Raw genomic sequence first — 21,951 nt, 5'->3', positions numbered from 1 at the left:
CTGCTCCAGTATAAATTGAAAGGAGGGTGTTTGGAGTTAAAGTAATTTAAGAAGGGTAAAGATATTGATCAATGTTAGACTTTCACACATTTGTGTGTTAGGAGTAGTTACTAAATAAAGAGAAAGATTATAAAATTTCCAGTCTTAAAATGGGAAATTTTGGAATGAGAAAAGTAAGAACAATCTTAAGGAAGGTAAGAAAGAGAAAAAGAAACAGACACATGTGGGACAAATAGAAAGCAACATATCAATACTGAAATGAGAAATAAACCCAAATTTTTTAGTATTTATATGAATGTAAATGAAGTCAGTTTCATTTGAAAGTAAAAATTTAACTATATACCACTGACAAGAGACATATAAAACTTAAGAAGACTTTTAGCAGAGAAGCTGAAAGTAAAAGGATGGAAAAATATATCTTGTGATTCTTAGCCCATAATTTCCTTAAAGGGAAAACTGTGCTAAAAATACAGTTGTAATGCCAGATACTTTAAGTGTCTTAAAGTGTCTGTTATATTACACATATTGGATTACAGGCTTAGAACCACAAGCTACCCGAGTTTATATTTCTTTGATGTTTGACTGTATGTCTAGTTTATGACTTCAGGCTGTCAACACAGCTCCATAGCAATCAGAACCATAAGGAGTGTTTATAAGGTGATAATTTATTTTACTGATGTATTTACAATATTTCTCTCTGTCAAAACAAAGTTATTTCATTTACTTGTTCAATTAGATAAACTGGAATTAATATGCAATTGCTTAAGAGAGCACAAAGTATTAAGAGGGAAGGTTTAAAGCCTTCTTTTTCAGGTGTGAGACTAAATATTCTTTTTTAGGTGTGAGACTAAATATTCTTTTTTTAGATCTCATTAGAAATGATTTAAATGATCCTTTTGACTTAACGCTACTTCACATTTAACTGGAGCTGTTGCAGTACAACATTCCACATAAATCCTGCTCATACATAAAGGAAAATTCCGGTTTAATCATTAGCTGTGATGAAGAATGCCTGAGCATTTTCATCAGAGGACTTTTTTTAGCCATTTAATAAACATAAGTCGAACAAATGGGCAGGAGAATTTTGTACTGGAGAGAAGGTGAAGGACAGTGCATACAGCTGGAATGGGAGGATGAATTTCGAGATGGAAAATGCACTTAAACTCAACATAAATTTGAGAATATTTGTGTAGACAAAAAGTCATTTTAATGAGGGCATTCTTGAGAAATCCACCCCTAGGCCTTCACACATAGATTATTCAAGACTATACAACTATGGAATATAAATTCCACTACACAATGCTTACGTGATCATTAATAATAAGCTATACATTACTTTGAGATATGGATGTTAAGTGATTGGATAGGATACTCACTGGCAAAGTTTCACACTAGCCTGGAAACTCATAACATACAAATTCATACCTCAGCAAAATTGTAAGATATGGACCTTATGCATCAGTAGAAAATGGCAGAACCTGTCAATATTAATTCTATGAATTTCTGGTTTCTACTCAGTCTGCTACTCGTATAAATTGAAGAGTGTGGAAAATGCTATTGTAAGTAAGAATAATCCTGCATAAAATTTACTGTCAGAAGATGCTAATTTTGCATTAATTTCCTGAAATGTTAGCAATGAATATTGATAAAGATATAATCCAGATGTACAAATTGATCTTTACTATGAGTAGAACATTAATTTTTCCCCTTGCAACATAGTACGTAACATCTGTGTTTAGAAATTTAACTTGAATTATCCACGCATAATTTGATACCTAAATCACTGGCCACAAACAGATTCTTGGTGTTCACATTTACATCCAGGTGCTCATTAGCCGGAGACACCGTTAGAATAATATAGATTTTCTTAAAAATTTATTTTGCCCTCTAAGAGATCAGCCAAAGGTCAGGCTTTTACTAGCCCAATACATTATTTATGTAATATCAATTAGTCTCCTCCCTCCTTTTTACGTTCCTTCTTGAGAGGCTGGCTCACTGACAGGGAGATACTGTGCAGGTAGAGGGGCGCTGACATCTAGCTGTGCAGCTGTCCTGAAATGTACCTGGGATTTGTTTTCATCAGGGATGGGAGACAGCAGACATGGAAATGAATGAAGTTTACACTCACACAAACCTAGAAACAGGAGGCCCGGCATGCCATGCAGGGTTGTCAGGAGGCAGAGACGGGAGAGGGCAGAGCGTGCCCAGAGCCTTTACTGGGGTTTTTGTGGGAAGGAAGGGGCGAGGCAGGGTAGGTATACTGAGTAAGCTCAGGACTGGAATGTTTGAACAGTTTCAGTGGGCTTGGCTCTAGAGGTGGTCCCTAGTTGTCCATACCTAGCCCTGGGGGGAAACTCGGCGGGGAGTACTGGCGTGGTGTGTGAGAGTTTGATAAAGGAGATGACTAGGGTGTGGGCTGTGGATTGGTTGGTGTGTTTATCAAAGATGCGCTCCCAGGGGAGTCATTCACCATCTCTAGGAATTAGCTACCCTGGTAGTGTTTCCAGGATTAAGGTCCTACATGCCAGAGCTTCAAAAATACTGAAAATAATAAAATATAGTCAATACAGCAGCCTTGCCTTTGTCATCAGGCTAAATAAATCTATGTGTCACTATCTGGATTGTTAAAAGACTATTGTTAAGTTAACCATGTAGATCAGAATCCCACGGTATTGCCATTTGTTTCCCCAAAACGAAATTCTCACAAGGTGAAAAGAAAACAAAGGGCCGACACAAATGACAGTTCATTAGTGACATTAAACAAAGAGGAGGAATATGAAATGTGCATGTGGCCGCCAGTGTTTTCCACAGGGACCAGGCAAGGGTCCTTCTCACTGGGACAAACTGGGAAGATGCCTGACTGATAACCAAGGCAATAAAAAGATGATTTCGATGCTCTTGACTGAGTGTACTTGGTTATGGTGCAGTCATTTGAAAAGGCTGCCTTGAATACTTTAAAGAACTAACTACCTTTTGTAGCTAATTTTCCAAAATAAGGACAATTAAGACCCATCTTTTTATACAGATAACTTAAGGTGATGCAGATAGACAGACAGACAACCATACTGGCCTGGGGTTAACAAGAGCTAGGTAATGAAACACCTAGGCTCCTTCTTCTGGAAGGGAGTCATTTAATATCTCTGGCCCTTCTTTTCTTCATCCTAAATATGAAATTTTTTTTTAAACAAATAAATTAATTAATTTATTTTTTGGCTGTGTTGGGTCTTTGTTGCTGTGCGTGGGCTTTCTCTAGTTGAGGCGAGCGGGGGCTACTCTTTGTTGCGGTGCGCGGGCTTCTCATTGCTGTGGCTTCTTTTTGTTGCAGAGCATGGGCTCTAGGCACGTGGGCTCAACAGTTGTGGCTCGCGGGCTCTAGAGCACAGGCTCAGTAGTTGTAGTGCATGGGCTTAGTTGCTCCGCGGCATGCGGGATCTTCCCAGACCAGGGCTCGAACCCATGTCCCCTGCATTGGCAGGCGGATTCTTAACCACTGCACCACCAGGGAAGTCCCCTAAATACGAAATGTTTGGATAAGATGATCTCAAAGGATTCCTCTAACCATAACACACACACACACACACACACACACACACACACACACACACACAGGGCCATCATTATATCCCTGGGATGTTGCCTTCTTAAAATAAAGTGGTTAAATTGAAAGATATTTTTGAATGAGTGGTGAATTAAGCTTGATTTTGGACACTGAGTCCTACAAGGTTATTTATTTTCCCTTACTCACTATGCAGACCCTATACTGTGTGGGTGCAACCTACTTTTATGCTTAATACATTTGCACTGAGAGGATTTGTTAGGAACTTAAAAATGCAATTGGACAAGCAGGTGATTTAATCCATTCGGTCCCCCACCAACGTTTCTCATTTGGACGATATAACTTGCATCCACCATAGGTCAAGGGAAGTGCCAGTCAATAGTTTTTTTTAGGCAGCAAGCCTTTCCTATTGGTCCCCAAAATAACCTAGTCATACCTTAGAGGTATCATCGCCTTCGTCCTCATGCACTGAGCTGGACGGTGAAGGAGTTGCAGACTTGCTTCCGGGAGGAGACGGCGAGCTGTGGGGGACACTGCTTCCCCCCATGTTCAATCCAAGCTGCGCACTGAGCTGTGACTGGTTGATGGTGGTCAGCTGGCCGTGCTGCATCATGGCTGGTTGCTGCCTGAGCTCTGCAGGCTGACCCCTCGGTCTCATGGCCGCCATCGGAGGACGGGAGCTATACTGGCTTCCTTCTGGGCTCCGTATATCTTGCATCTGTAAGAAAAAATGCAGAGGAATAATTTTTCACAAACCTGTTTCTGGAAAAATTTTTAAAAATTCCCTAGGCTTTAAAAATCCGTTAGGATGTCCTGCTAAACTATACACATTTCCACCCCCTCCCTCAGAGTAGGATAATCCTAACAGTATATATCACCCTGAATTTGAGAATTCAGTCAACATCACATTTCATTACTCAAGACCTGGTTGATTATATTTACAGTCCTTCTTCATACTGCAATGAAATGCAAACATATACCATTAACAGCTATTTATGGTGTAAGTTTCAAAATATTGATGCTTATTAGAGTGTCAATATTATATAATTATTAGTGATTACAGCATTCACAGTAATTCATGAAACTCTATTTCTTTGATTCTCATCATTTAAAAAAGGTGTTGAAAGTTAAGCATACTATGGTTCTCAGTTTACTTCTATATAGGCTAGTACTGGCCAAGTGATCTACGAACTTCCGACTCAGAACATTTACAGGCTGGTATTAACCAACTGATTAACTGACTATTGAAATGATTTGACTACACAGTCCGATTTGAAAGTAAAGCTCTGAAGTTGCAAGGTCACCATATTAATTCATTATGCTATCTGGGTCACTGCTTTTTAGCCTTAATGAGACTCACTCTTACAATTCAAGCAGTGAATTTCATCTCTGCAAGAATTAGAATTAAAAGCATTGGAGGATGAAGTTCTTAACGTACCTAGAGGTCAAATGTGTTGTAAGAAGAGTGTGGTGGGTTTCACTTAATGTTTCTCTGGCATTTTCAAACTTAAAATAATGGGGACTGTTTTGTGGTGCTTACAGAAGCAGCTCAGGTTTGTTCACTCTGAAGGGCATTGGGGAGTTCATGCAGGTAGAGGGTTTATAAAACAAGAGAGAGAAAAAAAGAAACAAATGGAAAAAAGGAGGGCAGTGAAGAGATATATGTTAATGTTACATTTGGGAATGGAAAAAGTAAAACTAATGTTACCTTTCTCTTTCATTAAAAAAAAAAAAAAACCCATATAGTGTCAGAATGCTTAGTAACTACCCCATCTGCAAATGTTACCATGACATGGAAATAACGAAAAGGTCAATTAAGTAACTTAGTCATAGGCTTTCTTTTCTTTTGGTAATAAAATCATTTTCTACCAATGCTCTCTAGTCATTTTACCAACCTAGTTAGACCTCCCTGAAACTGGAGTGGTGACTGAAGACGTGTCTGCCTGTGTTCCCTGTATTAGGTTTACTGTCTCCACCATGAGGCATCTTATTAGTCAACACCTTTTGACCTTTCCAAGTCTTGCTACTGCTTCATCTTCAGACTCGGTTCTAGGAATCCTAGACTCTGGCTCTCCTAGGTGAAGGGTTAGTCTGGCTCTGTGGCTTTGTACCCGTTGATTTCCTGGTTTAAATCAACCTTTTTCCCATAATTTAAACCGTGTTCCTCCAATCCTTCAAAAGTAGCTCATAGCTCTCCTTTTTATGAAACCCCTCATTAAGCAGGTATCACTCACTATTCAGTGATATATGTTAGCGCTGCAGAGGCCCTAGTGACACGTTCTCAATCTACAGAAGAGGAGACTGAGGGGCTTTGAATGTCTGTTGAATAAATATATAAATAAATGACTAAAACCCAGAGATCTTAAGTGACTTCCCCAAACCACACAGCTGGAGTTAAAACCTACATCTCTCAATTCCAGTCTTTGATACTTCCTACTGTATTAAGCAGCTGAGGCAATATTCTACATATCCCAAAGAGAGAGTTATAGTTAATTAAAGACAGTCAAAAACACCCATCCAATATTGTCTACCCCAATCCATGGTTTTTATCTAGTCCGTTCATGTTGCCTCCACTCACATTTACTAAAATAGTTTTTGTTCCTGCTTAACTGTTCCTATAACTTTCATAATCTGACCTTCCCTGTGAAATAATACTAGCTTTCACAGTTATCCATAAAGTTGTGCCGCTGAGTCTCTTTCAGGCCCGTACTCTAAGGCCCTGAGGTCCTACTGTGTTCTTCCTTAGACCCTTAGCACGTAGAACTGGTCTCTCACTGTGGGCACAGAGTAATGGGTGCCCATAAAGGGCACTGTCCTATACAGGGCAGCTCCCTCTTCCAACCCTGCACCAAATAAAGCACTCACATGCGTATTCAAACGTATCTGTTTGGAGAAGACACATTTTTAGAGCCCTGCAAATTAAAAACGTTTACTAACAAAATCATACTTTAGATTATCTTTCCAAACGTATGTAGCTAATATCTTTATTTCTCTGTCACGTAAATCCCAAGTTACAAGCCTGAACAGTTGTAACCTATCTGGAGTCCACTTCTCACTCTTTCAGACGTATTGTGGTTTTCACGTGACACTGCAGAAGGTGATCTCTAAACTGACTTACACACAGAATTTCCACATTTACGACTACAAATTTCACTTCAGAGCACCTATCTCTTCCTCCATTTTGTAATCTTTTTTATTGGTTTCTCATGCTAATTAGTGTGGTGGGTAGGTCTCTGAGAACTAAAATTCTATCTCCACCTTTGTTTTACTAGTAGAAGGAGGTGGGCGTGGTGGGAGGCAGTAGGGAATCAATCTGGGTTGCGACCACACAGCACTCAACAGGGCACCACTTCTTCAACACACTGATCATTAGTCCAAAATATGGTGTCACCAGTGGTGTCAGGCCAGCAGACGGCAGCTTTAACACTGAATCAAAGAAGAATTTTCCTTTGCGGAGGGTGGCAAGCACAAATCAGAGGGCAAACTCATCTCTTTAGGCCTCAGATGCACTTAGAAATAGATCTTAACACCCCTGGTGACATTTCTGAATTAGGAGGAGTTTTTCCATTTCACCTTGCTTTGATAGAAGTCAGTTTACTATTTATCACTGCCTAATGTATAATATGGGGCAAATTAAACTGGAGGGACTCTGATTACTGAAAACTAAGAATAATTAGTCAGCTCATGAAGGTAAGCAAATGTTCTGATTACTGGTTTCCTTCTAGGAAGATAGTGACTAACTACAGGTCTTAATGTGAAATACGAAACTTCAACTTGCAAAATATTATTTCCTGTTACTCTCCGGTATTCTCAATTTACCGTGAATAATTCACTTAAGTCATGCTTAATCTCAACTGCTGTTCTGATTCCTCCCAGCTCCTTCATTGACTTTTATTCTTCTTACAACTTTCCACCCCTAAATGATTCCCTAACATTCTGTTTTTGAGTCACATTTCTTCATCCAGCTAAGATGCATCATGATTTTGTGAATGGGGAACGTTCTACATGAAAACGTACAATTCTGGCCCAAACTCCAGGTCTAACTCTACTAGATGTCACTACTTGGACATCACCCCTGCTGGAAAACCGAACAAGGTCTTCTTTCTCAAAACTGTTTCATACTCTGTGTCCAATTTCTTTCGATGATACCTTCATCCTCCCCGTCACTTCTACTCAAAATGTTCTAGTAATTTTGGGTTCATTCCTTTTCTATCAAACTCTTGTGAGTTCCACTGAGTGTGCTCTACAATACCCCTTCCATCTTCCCTTCCTCTCACTCCCACACCATTCACGCATTTTCAGGCCTTCATTACTTCCTCACTTGCAATAGTTACTTAACTAAAAAGAATATCTTCACATCCACCCCGAAGAGTACTGTAAAATTATGAGCCAGAATCAAAACCTTCCAGGTGATATCTGCCTACCAAATTGAATCCAAACTGTTCAGCATGCCGTTCAAGATTCCAAATGAACTTTATTCCTTATAAGTGTCCTTCACACACTTGATTGTTCAACCAAACCCAACTAATTGCTTTCCTTTGCCTCTCTCTCCCTTGAACATGTGCCTTGTCTATGCTGCTCTTTCAGCAATCACTTTCTGAGCATTTGCTGTTTGAACTTTTGAAAAACAGTGAAAAAAAAAAACTTTGCTCAGTGATTTGTGGTTTGCACAGAACTTTTACCTACTGGGCCTCATAATTCCCCTTTGAGGTAGCCCTATAGAAATGGCTGTTTTGTACAAGTTTATTGAGAATGGTAGAGGATAAATGGTCTCAGATCTCTCTACCAACAAAGATTAAAGTAGAAATAAGCTTATTTTACATATTTGTGTTCTTTTCACAATTCCACGATGCCATTACCATATTCACATATCCAAACCCTGAATATACTGGGTTGCCCAAAAAGTGCCTACGGTTTTTAAGTAAAAATAAAAGACACATTTTTCATTTTCGCTAAGAACTTTATTGAACAACGTATTCACCCTTTAATTCCACTACCGTCTGCCATTTTCCAGGCAACTTCATAATTCCATCATCCCAAAACATTTTATCTTTTTGAGCAAAGAACTGTTCCAGGTGCCTTTTTTTTTTTTTAACATCTTTATTAGAGTATAATTGCTTTACATTGTTGTGTTAGTTGCTGCCATATAACAAAGTGAATCAGCTATACATATACATATATCCCCATATCCCCTCCTTCTTGCATCTCCCTCCCACCCTCCCTATCCCACCCCTCTAGGTGGTTACAAAGCACCGAGCTGATCTCCCTGTGCTATGCAGCTGCTTCCCACGAGCTATCTATTTTACATTTGGTAGTGTATATATGTCCATGCCACTCTCTCACTTCGTCTCAGCTTACCCTTCCCCCTCCCCGTGTCCTCAAGTCCATTCTCTACATCTGTGTCTTTATTCCTGTCCTGCCCCTATGTTATTCAGAACCTTTTTTTTTTTTTTTTTTAGATTCCATATATATGTGTTAGAATATGGCATTTGTTTTTCTCTTTCTGACTTATTTCACTCTGTATGACAGACTCTAGGTCCATCCACCTCACTACAAATAACTCAATTTCATTTCCTTTTATGGCTGAGTAATATTCCATTGTATATATGTGCCACATCTCCTTTATCCATTCATCTGTCGATGGACACTTAGGTTGCTTCCATGTCCTGGCTATTGTAAGTAGTGCTGCAATGAACATTGTGGTACATGACTCTTTTTGAATTATGGTTTTCTCAGGGTATATGCCCAGTAGTGGGATTGCTGGGTCATATGGTAGTTATATCTTTAGTTTTTTAAGGAACCTCCACACTGTTCTCCATAGTGGCTGTGTCAATTTACATTCCCACCAGCAAGAGGGTTCCCTTTTCTCCACACCCTCTCCAGCATTTATTGTTTGTAGATTTTTTGATGATGGCCATTCTGACTGGTGTGATACCTCATTGCAGTTTTGATTTGCATTCTCTAATGATTAGTGATGTTGAGCATCCTTTCATGTGTTTGTTGGCATTCTGTATATCTTCTTTGGAGAAATGTCTATTTAGGTCTTCTGCCCATTTTTGATTTGGGTCGTTTGTTTTTTGATATTGAGCTGCACGAGCTGCTTGTACATTCTGGAGATGAATCCTTTGTCAGTTGCTTCATTTGCAAATATTTTCTCCCATTCTGAGGGTTGTCTTTTTGTCTTGTTTATGGTTTCCTTTGCTGTGCAAAAGCTTTGAAGTTTCATTAGGTCCCATTTGTTTATTTTTGTTTTTATTTCCATTTCTCTAGGAAATTTCTCTAGGATATGTCAAAAAGGATCTTGCTGTGATTTATGTCATAGAGTGTTCTGCCTATATTTTCCTCTAAGAGTTTTATAGTGTCTGGCCTTACATTTAGGTCTTTAATCCATTTTGAGTTTATCTTTGTGTATGGTGTTAGGGAATGTTCGAATTTCATTCTTTCACATGTAGCTGTCCACTTTTCCCAGCACCACTTACTGAAGAGACTGTCTTTTCTCCATTGTATATTCTTGCCTCCTTTATCAAAGATAAGGTGACCATATGTGCGTGGGTTTATCTCTGGGCTTTCTATCCTGTTCCATTGATCTCTATTTGTTTCTGTGCCAGCACCATACCATCTTGATGACTGTAGCTTTGTAGTATAGTCTGAAGTCAGGGAGCCTGATTCCTAAAGCTCCGTTTTTCTTTCTCAAGATTGCTTTGGCTACTCGCGGTCTTTTGTGTTTCCATACAAATTGTGAAATTTTTTGTTCTGGTTCTGTGAAAAATGCCATTGGTAGTTTGATAGGGATTGCATTGAATCCGTAGATTGCTTTGGGTAGTAGAGCCATTTTCACAATGTTGATTCTTCCAATCCAAGAACATGGTATATCTCTCCATCTATTTGTATCATCTTTAATTTCTTTCATCAGTGTCTTATAGTTTTCTGCATACAGGTCTTTTGTCTCCTTAGGTAGGTTTATTCCTAGATATTTTATTCTTTTTGTTGCAACGGTAAATGGGAGTGTTTCCTTAATTTCTCTCTCAGATTTTTCATCATTAGTGTATAGGAATGCAAGAGATTTCTGTGCATTAATTTTGTATCCTGCTACTTACCAAATTCATTGATTAGCTCTAGTAATTTTCTGGTAGCATCTTTAGGATTCTTTATGTATAGTATCATGTCATCTGCAAATAGTGACAGTTTTACTTCTTCTTTTCTGATTTGGATTCCTTTTATTTCTTTTTCGCCTCTGATTGCTGTGGCTAAAACTTCCAAAACCATGTTGAATAATAGTGGTGAGAGTGGGCAACTCTGTCTTGTTCCTGATCTTAGAGGAAATGGTTTCAGTTTTTCACCATTGAGAAAGATGTTGGCTGTGGGTTTGTCATATATGGCCTTTATTATGTTGAGGTAGGTTCCCTCTATGCCTACTTTCGGGAGAGTCTTTATCATAAATGAGTGTTGAACTTTGTCAAAAGCTTTTTCTTCATCTATTGAGATTATCATATGGTTTTTATCCTTCAATTTGTTAATATGGTGTATCACTTTGATTGATTTGTGTAGACTGAAGAATCCTTGCATTCCTGGGATAAATCCCACTTGATCATGGTGTATGATCCTTTTAATGTGCTCCTGGATTCTGTTTGCTAGTATTTTGTTGAGGATTTTTGCATCTATGTTCATCAGTGATATTGGTCTGTAGTTTTCTTTCTTTGTGACATCTTTGTCTGGTTTTGGTATCAGGGTGATGGTGGCCTCGTAGAATGAGTTTGGGAGTGTTCCTCCATCTGCTACATTTTGGAAGAGTTTGAGAAGGATAGGTGTTAGCTCTTCTCTAAATGTTTGATAGAATTTGCCTCTGAAGCAATCTGGTCCTGGGCTTTTGCTTGTTGGAAGATTTTTAACCAGTTTCAGTTTCAGTGCTTGTGACCGATCTGTTTATATTTTCTATGTCTTCCTGGTGCAGTCTCAGAAGGTTGTACTTTTCTAAGAATTTGTCCATTTCTTCCAGGTTGTCCATTTTATTGGCATATAGTTGCTTGTAGTAATCTCTCATGATCCTTTGTATTTCTGCAGCATCAGTTGTTATTTCTCCTTTTTCATTTCTAATTCCTTTGATTTGAGTCTTCTCCCTTTTTTTCTTGATGAGTCTGGCTAATGGTTTATCAATTGTTTATCTTCTCAAAGAACCACCTTTTAGTTTTATTGATGTTTGCTACTGTTTCCTTCATTTCTTTTTCATTTATTTCTGATCTGATCTTTATGATTTCTCTCCTTCTGCTAACTTTGGGGTTTTTTCTTTCTCTAACTGCTTTAGGTGTAAGGTTATGTTGTTTATTTGAGAGTTTTCTTGTTTCTTGAGGTACGATAGTATTGCTATAAACTTCCCTCTTAGAACAGCTTTTGCTGCATCCCATAGGTTTTGGGTCGTTGTGTTTTCATTGTCATTTGTTTCTAGGTATGTTTTGATTTCCTCTTTGATTTCTTCAGTGATCTCTTGGTTATTTAGTAGTGTATTGTTTAGCCTCCATGTGTTTGTATTTTTTACAGTTTTTTTTCCTGTAATCGATATCTAGTCTCATTGCATTGTGGTAGGAAAAGATACTTGATACAATTTCAATTTTCTTAAATTTACCAAGGCTTGATTTGTAACCCAAGATATGATCTATCCTGGAGAATGTTCCATGAGCACTTGAGAAGAAAGTGTATTCTGTTGTTTTTGGATGGAATGTCCTATAAATATCAATTAAGTTCATCTTGTTTAATGTGTCATTTAAAGCTTGTGTTTCCTTATTTTTTTTTAAATTTATTTATTTTATTTATTTTTGGCTGTGTTGGGTCTTCATTGCTGTGCACGAGCTCTTCTCTAGTTGCAGCAAGTGGGGGCTACTCTTCGTTGCGGTGCACAGGCTTCTCATTGCAGTGGCTTCTCTTGTTGCAGAGCACGGGCTCTAGGTGCACAGGCTTCAGTAATTGTGGCTTGTGGGCTCAGCAGTTGTGGCTTGTGGGCTCTAGAACGCAGGCTCAGTAGTTGGGCACATGGGCTTAGGTGCTCCGTGGCACGTGGGATCTTCCCGGACCAGGGCTCGAACCGAATTCCCTTCTTAACCACTGTGCCACCAGGGAAGCCCCTCCTTATTTATTTTCATTTTGGATGATCTGTCCCTTGGTGAAAGTGGGGTGTTAAAGTCCCCTACTATGATTGTGTTACTGTCGATTTCCCCTTTTATGGCTGTTAGTATTTGCCTTATGTATTGAGGTGCTCCTATGTTGGGTGCATAAATATTTACAATTGTTATGTCTCCTTGGATTGATCCCTTGATCATTATGTAGCGTCCTTCTTTGTCTCCTGTAATAGTCTTTATTTTAAAGTCTATTGTGTCTGATATGAGAATTGCTACTCCAGCTTTCTTTTGATTTCCATTTGCATGGAATATCTTTTTCCATCCCCTCACTTTCAGTCTGTATGTGTCCCTAGGTCTCAAGTGGGTCTCTTGTAGACAGTGTATATATGGGTCTTGTTTTTGTATCCATTCAGCCAGTCTACGTCTTTTGGTTGGCACATTTAATCCATTTACATTTAAGGTAATTATCGATACGTATGTCCCTGTTACCATTTTCTTAATTGTTTTGGGTTTGTTATTGTAGGTCTTTTCCTTCTCTTGTGTTTCCTGCCTAGAGAAGTTCCTTTAGCATTTGTTGTAAAGCTGGTTTGGTGGTGCTGAATTCTCTTAGCTTTTGCTTGTCTGTAAAGGTTTTAATTTCTCCGTCAAATCTGAATGAGATCCTTGCTGGGTAGAGTAATCTTGGTTGTAGGTTTTTCCCTTTCATCACTTTAAATATGTCTTGCCGCTCCCTTCTGGCTTGCAGAGTTTCTGCTGAAAGATCAGCTGTTAACCTTATGGGGATTCCCTTGTATGTTATTTGTTGCTTTTCCTTTGCTGCTTTTAATATTTTTTCTTTGTATTTAATTTTTGATAGTTTGATTAATATGTGTCTTGGCATGTTTCTCCTTGGATTTACCCTGTATGGGACTCTCTATGCTTCCTGGACTTGATTGACTATTTCCTTTCCCATGTTAGGGAAGTTTTCAACTATAATCCCTTTAAATATTTTCTCAGACCCTTTCTTTTTCTCTTCTTCTTCTGGGACCTATATAATTCGAATGTTGTTGCATTTCATGTTGTCCCGGATGTCTCTGAGACTGTTCTCAATTCTTTTCATTCTTTTTTCTTTATTCTGCTCTGAAGTAGTTATTTCCACTATTTTATCTTCCAAGTCACTTATTCGTTCTTCTCCTCAGTTATTCTGCTATTGATTCCTTCTAGAGAATTTTTAATTTCATTTATTGCGTTGTTCATCATTGTTTGTTTGCTCTTTAGTTCTTCTAGGTCCTTGTTAATCGTTCCTTGTATTTTCTCCATTTTATTTCCAAGATTTTGGATCATCTTTACTATCATTACTCTGAATTCTTTTTCAGGTAGACTGCCTATTTCCTCTTCATTTGTTTGGTCTGGTGCGTTTTTACCTTGCTCCTTTATCTGCTGTGTATTTCTCTGTCTTCTCCTTTTGCTTAACTTACTGTGTTTGGGGTCTCTGTTTCACAGGCTGCAGGTTTGTAGTTCCCGTTGTTTTTGGTGTCTGCCCCTAGTGGCTAAGGTTGGTTCAGTGGGTTGTGTACGCTTCCTGGTGGAGGGGACTAGTGCCTGTGTTCTGGTGGATGAGGTTGGATCTTGTCTTTCTGGTGGCAGGACTGCGTCCGGTGGTGTGTTTTGGGGTATCTGTGAACTCAATATGATTTTAGGCAGCCTGTCTGCTAATGGGTGGCGTTGTGTTCCTGTCTTGCTAGTTGTTTGGCATAGGGTGTCCAGCACTGGAGCTAGCTGGTCGTTGAGTGGAGCTGGGCCTTAGCGTTGAGACAGAGATCTCTGAGAGAGCTCCTGCCGATTGATATTATATGGGGCTGGGAGGTCTCTGGTGGACCAATGTCCTGAACTCGGCTCTCCCACCTCAGAGGCTCAGGCCTGACACCCAGCTGGCGCACCAAGACCCTGTCAGCTACATGGGAAGTCTGAGGTCTCCTGCCAGTGTCCAGTAGGTGTTCTATAGGAGTTGTTGCACATGTAGATGTATTTTTGATGTATTTGTGGGGAGGAGGATGATCTCCATGTCCCACTCCTCTGCCATCTTGAAGGTCCTCCCCAGGTGCCTTTTACAGTCTTCCAGGGAACTGAAAGTTTTTCCATTAAAAGAATTTTGTAAAGACCTAAATAAATGGAAATCCGAAGATGCAGTGTCTGATGAATAAGGAGGATGAATCAGAACTTCTCAGCCAAGCTGTAACAGTTTTTGTCTGGTCATCTAAGAAACACGTGGTCTTGCGTTATCCTGATGGAAGATAATGAGTTTTTTGTTGACTAATTCTGGATGCTTTTGTCGAGTGCTGCTTTCAGTTGGTCTAATTGGGAGCAGTATTTGTTGGAATTAATCATTTGGTTTTCCAGAAGGAGCTCATAATAAAGGACTCCCTTGCAATCCCACGATATACACAACATCACCATCCTTGGATGAAGACCAGTTTTCGGTGTAGTTGGTGGTGGTTCATGTCACTTAGCCCACTATCTCTTCCATTTCACATTACTGTACAGTATCTACTTTTCATCACCAATCACAATTTGTTTTAAAAACAGAACGTTTTCATTACATTTAAGTAGAGAATCTCATGCGGAAATATGGTCAAGAAGGTTTTTTTTTCGCTTAAGTTATGTGGAACCTGAACATCAAAGGGAATAACATAACCAAGCTGGTGCAAATGATTTTCAATGCTTGATTTGGATATTTTGAGTATGTCGGCTATCTCTCACGTGTTACAACGTTGATTGTTCTCAATTAATGTCTCGATTTGATCGCTATCTACTTCAACTGGTCTACCTGACCGTGGAGCATCGTCCAGCAAGAAATCTCCAGCATGAAACTTTGGAAACCACTTTTGATACGTTCAATCAGTCACAGCACCTTCTCTGTAAACTGCACAAATCTTTTTTTGCATTTCGGTTGCGTTTTAACCTTTCTTGAAATAATAAAGCAGAGGGACTTCCCTGGTGGTCAGTGGTAAAGAATCCTCCTTCCAAAGCAGGGGACACAGGTTCGACCCCTGGTCGGGGAACTAAGATCCCATGTGCCGCAGGGCAACTAAGCCTGCGCACCACAACTACTGAGCCTGCACCTCAATGAGAGAGCCCTCATGCCACAACTAGAGAGAGAGAACCCACATGTCTCAATGAAGACCACCCCGCGGGCTTCCCTGGTGGCGCAGTGGTTAGGAATCTGCCTGCCAATGCAGGGGACATGGGTTCGAGCCCTGGTCTGGGAGGATCCCACATGCCATGGAGCAACTAGGCCCGTGAGCCACAACTGCTGAGCCTACGCATCTGTAGCCTGTGCTCCGCAACAAGAGAGGCCGCGACCGTGAGAGGCCCACGCACCGTGATGAAGAGTGGCCCCCGCTCGCCACAAGTAGAGAAAGCCCTCGCACAGAAAAAAAGACCCAACACAGCCAAGAAAAAAATAATAATAAATAAATAAAATTCACATAGGCCTTAGATTTCAAAAAAAAAAAATACTATAAAAAAAAACCACCCCGCGTGCTGCAACTAAGACCCAACGCAGCCAAAAAAAAAAAAAAAGAAAATTAAAAGTTTTTAAAAAAAGAAATAATAAAGCATAATATCCCAAAAATGTTTTCTTCCATCTTCAATATTAAAATGGCTACACAAAAATTCACCAATTTTGATAAGTCTTTTTTTAAATGCATGCTGATATGACAGCTGTCATATATGATCTAACAAAATTGTTTTGAATGAAGTTAAAGACAACTAAGTGCTATGACAGCCACCTTATGGAAGAAAATCAATGAACCTTTTGGGCAACCCAATATTTTGAAGGGAAGTTCAAAAGTCAGCTCATCTACAAAGCTTTAAGAACCTTCTTATTATGAACTGCCGAAGCATTCTGTTTGTACTTTCTTTGTGGGACACTACCTTTAAATTTCTTAAACATGTACTCCTACACAGTAATCTTGATTTGTACATGACTAATGCATTTTTCAATCCTTCCTGAGATCTCTTTTAGTTACATTAGGTATTCCAAGTATTCAAAACATACCTGCCTAGTCAGTATATAAATGAAGAAATAAACACTACAAGTATAAACTGACTTTAACCAGTTTGATGATCTTTATTTTTTCCTGTGAACTTCATCTAGCATTAGTCCCAAGATGAAAAGAAAATATGAATAATGTCTGTTTCCATTTGTGGCAGAAACCTCAAGCTGTACCCTCTAACACTCATTTACTTTTGTCTGGAGGGACAGGCTTCCGGTAGTTGGCTGTCTAGCCGGAAAGCTGGCTAACAGAGGGCACTGCCTCCTTCCTTTGCAGCTCTGTATGGCCATGTGACCATGTTTTGGATACTGAAATATAAATGAAAGTGTTGGGAGGTACTTCCAAGAAATCTCCTTGAAGGAAGGGTTCACCTTCTTTTGTTCTTTTCTGCTGGCAAAAATGTGGGTGTGATGATTAGAACTCAGGAAAATGTCTTGGACCAAGAGGCAGTGCCCTTAGGATGTTGGAGGCACAGGAAAGAAGCTTGAGTGTCTGATTATCATGAAGACACTGGACCCTGGACAACCTACTTACTGTGGGAGTATTTAATGTGGAAGGGAAGAAAATGTCAATCTTTTTTCAGTGGTTTTGAGTTTCCTGTTATATGTAGTGGAACTAATCTTGACTGATACACCCTAATAGATTATAAACTCAAAAAAGCAGGGATAGAATCTACTTCATTTACCATTTTAGCCCTAGTATCTAGCACAGACCTTGGCACATAGTAGACACTCAACACATATTTTCTTGAGTTCCCCTGAATACATGCTCAGGTACATTTAGGATTGATGACTCTGGCTTCACATAAATAATACCACAAATCCTTGATCTTTGGGAAACTACATTTGCTAAATTCTCAGGACTCAAATGTCTCAAGGTACTTTCTAACCTGTGTGTGAATTTCTCATTTTATTTATTTCAAGCCCAGTGAACTTTGTTTTTTCTTGGCTAAAAGTCCTGCATGTCGTTGGTATTTTAATTTTGAATGGCTCTTAATATTTATCTCCCCATTGGGGAAACTCAATCCATTGAAAATGGATGCTAGATTTCACTTTTTTGAAAACTGGAACTGTTTCCTTAAATTTTACAGATTGTTACTGAGGACCAATATTGTTCTTTAATTATGGGAGCTAACAAATGTCAATTAAAGTAATGGAGGAAGATTATGATGATGAAGATTATGATGAACTCCACTGAGTTCCTTCAAAACCTTCTTCCAATTAATGGAAAGCAAAAGCTCAGTTAAAACCAATTAGGAAACCAAAGCAGATATCATGTGTCTCCCTCATGACCTGCCTTGTAATCCATGGCTTGATGCTAATACCATGTTCCTTTCTCCCCTGGCCCATACCTACAGCATAAGAGTGCCAGGTTGAGGATACAGCTTGAGTGGGAAACTTCAGGCACGCTATTTGATACATATTTCAACACGTGTTCTCATGTTATTTTTCTTGGATTCTCTTTGAAAAGGAAAAGAAAAAAATACCCAAGTTGTTCATCTCAGATTATTTTAAAAAATGAGTAACACTTTGGTATAACTAATACCAAAAGAAAAGAAAAATCCTTAAAACAATATTAGTTGTATTCATGACAAAAGGGCGTTAAAATCTCACCCTTGAACGGCACCAGAACAAATGAAGGCCTGCGTTTCAGTATTTAAAATTGTGTGTTTCACAATCCTTCAGAGTCTGTTTTCTTCTTTCAGATATCAGCATCCTTCCCAGTCCAACATGTGAACCTTGAAAGCTATCATTATCGCTGCCTCTAGCAGACAATCCGTATCAAAACAGTCGTACACATAAAGCTCTAACGATGTCTCGGCTTTCTCCGCTCTGATCCAGCTGTTTGAGTGAACAGCAGTTGGTGAACAGTGCCTGGAACATGGGGAGCCCCGAGGCCTTATTTGCTAATGCGGCTCCACCAGCTGCTGCCTTCTGTGGGCTTTGTGGGCGAGGCCTGGAATTTTGCCAGTTGCAGCAGGAACAAGAGAACGTGAGGAATCTCTGAAGCCCTTCCGTTTACCCCTGTCTGTCAGAATTTGACACCCTTTGCTGTTGAGTGCTTTTCCCAGGGCTATGAGGAGACCCCGCTGGCTTAGGCTGTGACAAGTGCTTACTCTCGGTCCCTTTTATACACACTATCAAACACACACCGTCCTCAGCATCTAAAGAAAAACTTCTGAGCCTTGCTCTTGGTACTCCATCCAGCCCTGCATGATTAATCAGGCCAGGAAGGCTAAGCACTTCCATTTTTCTTAGGAATAATGCACTCTAAGAGGCTAGGAGAAGAATGTAAATGTTGATATTATTGAAGTCCCCAATTTGATTACATATTTTTGCCAGGGATTCAATTAATATGTAAATGTATACACCCAGACAAATTCGTGGGTAAATTTAATAGTGAAATTTTATTTATTATTTTCCTAAATGCATTTCCAAGAGAGAGCTAAATTATTTGTTGCCCAAATTAAATCATTTCTATGTGATCTCCTCGTGTGATCTATTTATTATTTAAAAACGTATTTTAAATACACTTTAACACTTTTTGCTATCAGATTTCTGATTTTGAAGACTGATATTTAACGTCAGAAGAGGGGAAATCTGGGAAATACATATGTAGTTCGAAAGAAAGATTAAAGATTTTTATGAAAATGTATTTTTATCCTAATATTTGGTCAGAATAACTTGATTTCAACTCTGAAGTTCCAAAAAAATTGTTTTTGAATTTAACATTCTACTTTCCTTCCAAAAGACAATATGAACAAATAGCGCTCAGACTTCTTTACAATGCACTAAAATGGAATAGTTATAGTTTAGTTAGGATAGTCATCATAAAACTATTACAAGAAAGCAAGAACTCTGGAGCATAATTCATTAAATATTTGCCAAAAGCCCAGACACAGCACTCTCTAGAATTACCATCCTTGGGGAAGTCTAAAACCACCTCGGAAAGCAAGCACTCATGTCCACGTGACCTTCCATAACACCTGACCGTCCTCCTCCCTCAAACTGGGGTCTCTCCCTCATTGTAGCCTCTTCCATGAATCCGGACCCTTATTACACAAGGGATTTGATGTGATAGAGGAAAACATCATTGAAAGTTTTAAACATCATGGCTAAAATTTATACTGGCTAAAGATCATTTTAAGTTAAAAAATTTTAATTTAATTACTTTTTTGTATGCTCTCCCAGGGATGAACCAAAGATCAAACATCGAAGACAGAAAGCCACAGAAGGAGGGAGGACCCCCAACCTCTGAATGTCCTCAGTGTCCTTGCCAGGTCCTGAACCTCCCTGACAGAGCTTGACTTCTATTTCTGTTACATCCCCTAGATCCAGAAAGAAGCATTTTAGTTGCCCTAGTGTATGCATCCGGATTCATTTTTACAAACTGGAAAAGCAATTCTGTATCATTTTATTTGATTTCTTTTTCTTCCTTTTTCCCGATGGAAGGTAGTGTGCCATGGTGGAGGAAACCCTGCTCACGGCATCATCAGACTAGCTCTGATCCTAACGAGCTGTCTTACTTTTAATAATTAATCTGGCCCTCGTTTTCCACCTCTGCAAAACAGATGGATGACAACTTTTCAGCAGCGAATATTTACTGAGTGCTTACTCTAGGGGCTCTGCTCTAGGTACCAGGTAAACAACAGTGACCAAGCACACTGAAATCCCTCCCCTCCGCAGCTCGCTTTCCAGCGGGGCAAACAGACAATGTGATAAATAAGTGTTAGATGTAGTTTGTTTGATAGTGGTTAAGTTTTAAAGAGACCAACCTGAGAGAAATGTACTGACCTTAATGCTTGCTTCAAAGTGCACTTGTGAGGATTACCTAGAATAAAAACTATGAACATATTCTGCCAAATGTGAACTTATTCTGTGGCTGACGCTCACATGCATTACCTTTTGTGGAAGAGGCTGACGTTTACCTTTTGCTGTCAACCTTGGGTTACTTTCCCTGACTAGTTGTCTTTCATGGTGAGCCACTGACATGGTTGTGACCAAGCATTCTGGCAACCCAAAGCTTGCATCTGTGGGGACCTTCCCTGGGATAAGCTGTGCAGCTCATGTCACAGAGCACAGGGGTTCACTGTGAGAAAGTAAATAGCCCAGATAAAGGTTGAACTTATAACCCAGATTTTAATAGCTCCCTGATCAAGGCTAACAGGCTAACTGGTAGATAAACAGTTCAAAAAAATTTTAATGCATACAAATGTATTGCAGTTCATAGTATACCATTTTCTCCCATCAACTCTGTACATACAGTCTCTCTTTTGGATCACAATGATGGCCGGGAGGTTACGGGGTACAGTGATGTCTTCTAACTGCAGAGTTGGAAAGATTTTTTTTTTACTCAAATCGAGGCACTCCATCTCTGATTGCTTCATGCCAACACTCTGTCTCTTGCCGTTACTGCTAAGCTATCAACATTTCAGTGTTACCAAGCTTGACACTGTGCTTCAGGGAGCCCTTGAACAGGTCCCTCTGCCCAGCTCAAATAAGGGAGACACGCAAATGTACAGTGGGCGAGCTTGACTCTTAGTTGACAAGGAGCATCTCTCTTAATTCCAATTCATGGCAGGACATGAAGGCTCAGGGACTGGAATTTCTCCCATAACTATCGATAAAAGGGTTTGGGGGACCATCTGGTCCACCTCTGCTTCCCCAGACATCTGGGGTCCTACACACTTGCACACTTCTGGTAATAGGAGTCTATGAGTCTGCTCTGTGTCTACTGTGATTACAGTCAGTGAAGCCCTTTATTTGTATAGATCCTGTCTTTCACATCTGCACTACAAAGTGTAGGCAGCGCTTTGTTCATGGGGCTAAAATCTTATATTAACGTGTATTCAAACATGCTAATGTCTGTTCACATTTCCTCTGCTTTGATGTTCTCAGAGAAGGGACTGAATAATGTGCCTAATTTTCAGAACTCTTTCAAAGGATTGTGTGCATTGAAACAAAAAAAAATGGATTGGAAGAATAGGTGGTAAGAAAATTGGGAAATGTTACGAGACATGCCCTGTGGGAGCTGTGGTTTACCTACGAGAACTTGCTCTGTATATTTATAGCATCACAAGTCAGCTTAAATGGTTTTTTATATTATACTTAAACCTGAAAATTTAAGTGAATTTCATAGTTTCCACTGGAATATTAATGGGATGCTAGTAAAAGTGGAGATGTCAAGTGGAATATTGACATCTTAACATCAGTTCAGAAAAGTGATATTTGAGTTCATTTAGAGGCTC

General features: G+C 39.4%; 1 protein-coding gene across 1 annotated transcript in view; it reads right to left on the bottom strand.

Annotated features, from left to right (window-relative positions):
- The window catches only part of TOX (thymocyte selection associated high mobility group box), a 294,840-nt gene that overhangs the window by 41,758 nt on the left and 231,131 nt on the right, over window positions 1–21,951 (bottom strand). The window contains exon 4 of the mRNA XM_036829797.1: window positions 3,993–4,274. Coding sequence (XP_036685692.1) covers window positions 3,993–4,274 — 282 coding nt within the window. The remainder of the gene's footprint in view (window positions 1–3,992; window positions 4,275–21,951) is intronic.

The sequence above is a fragment of the Balaenoptera musculus genome, chromosome 17 (genome assembly GCF_009873245.2).
Source record: "Balaenoptera musculus isolate JJ_BM4_2016_0621 chromosome 17, mBalMus1.pri.v3, whole genome shotgun sequence".
NCBI lineage: Eukaryota > Metazoa > Chordata > Mammalia > Artiodactyla > Balaenopteridae > Balaenoptera > Balaenoptera musculus.
The sequence above is the reverse complement of the archived record's forward strand: the minus strand, read 5'-3'. Positions and strand labels throughout refer to the sequence as shown.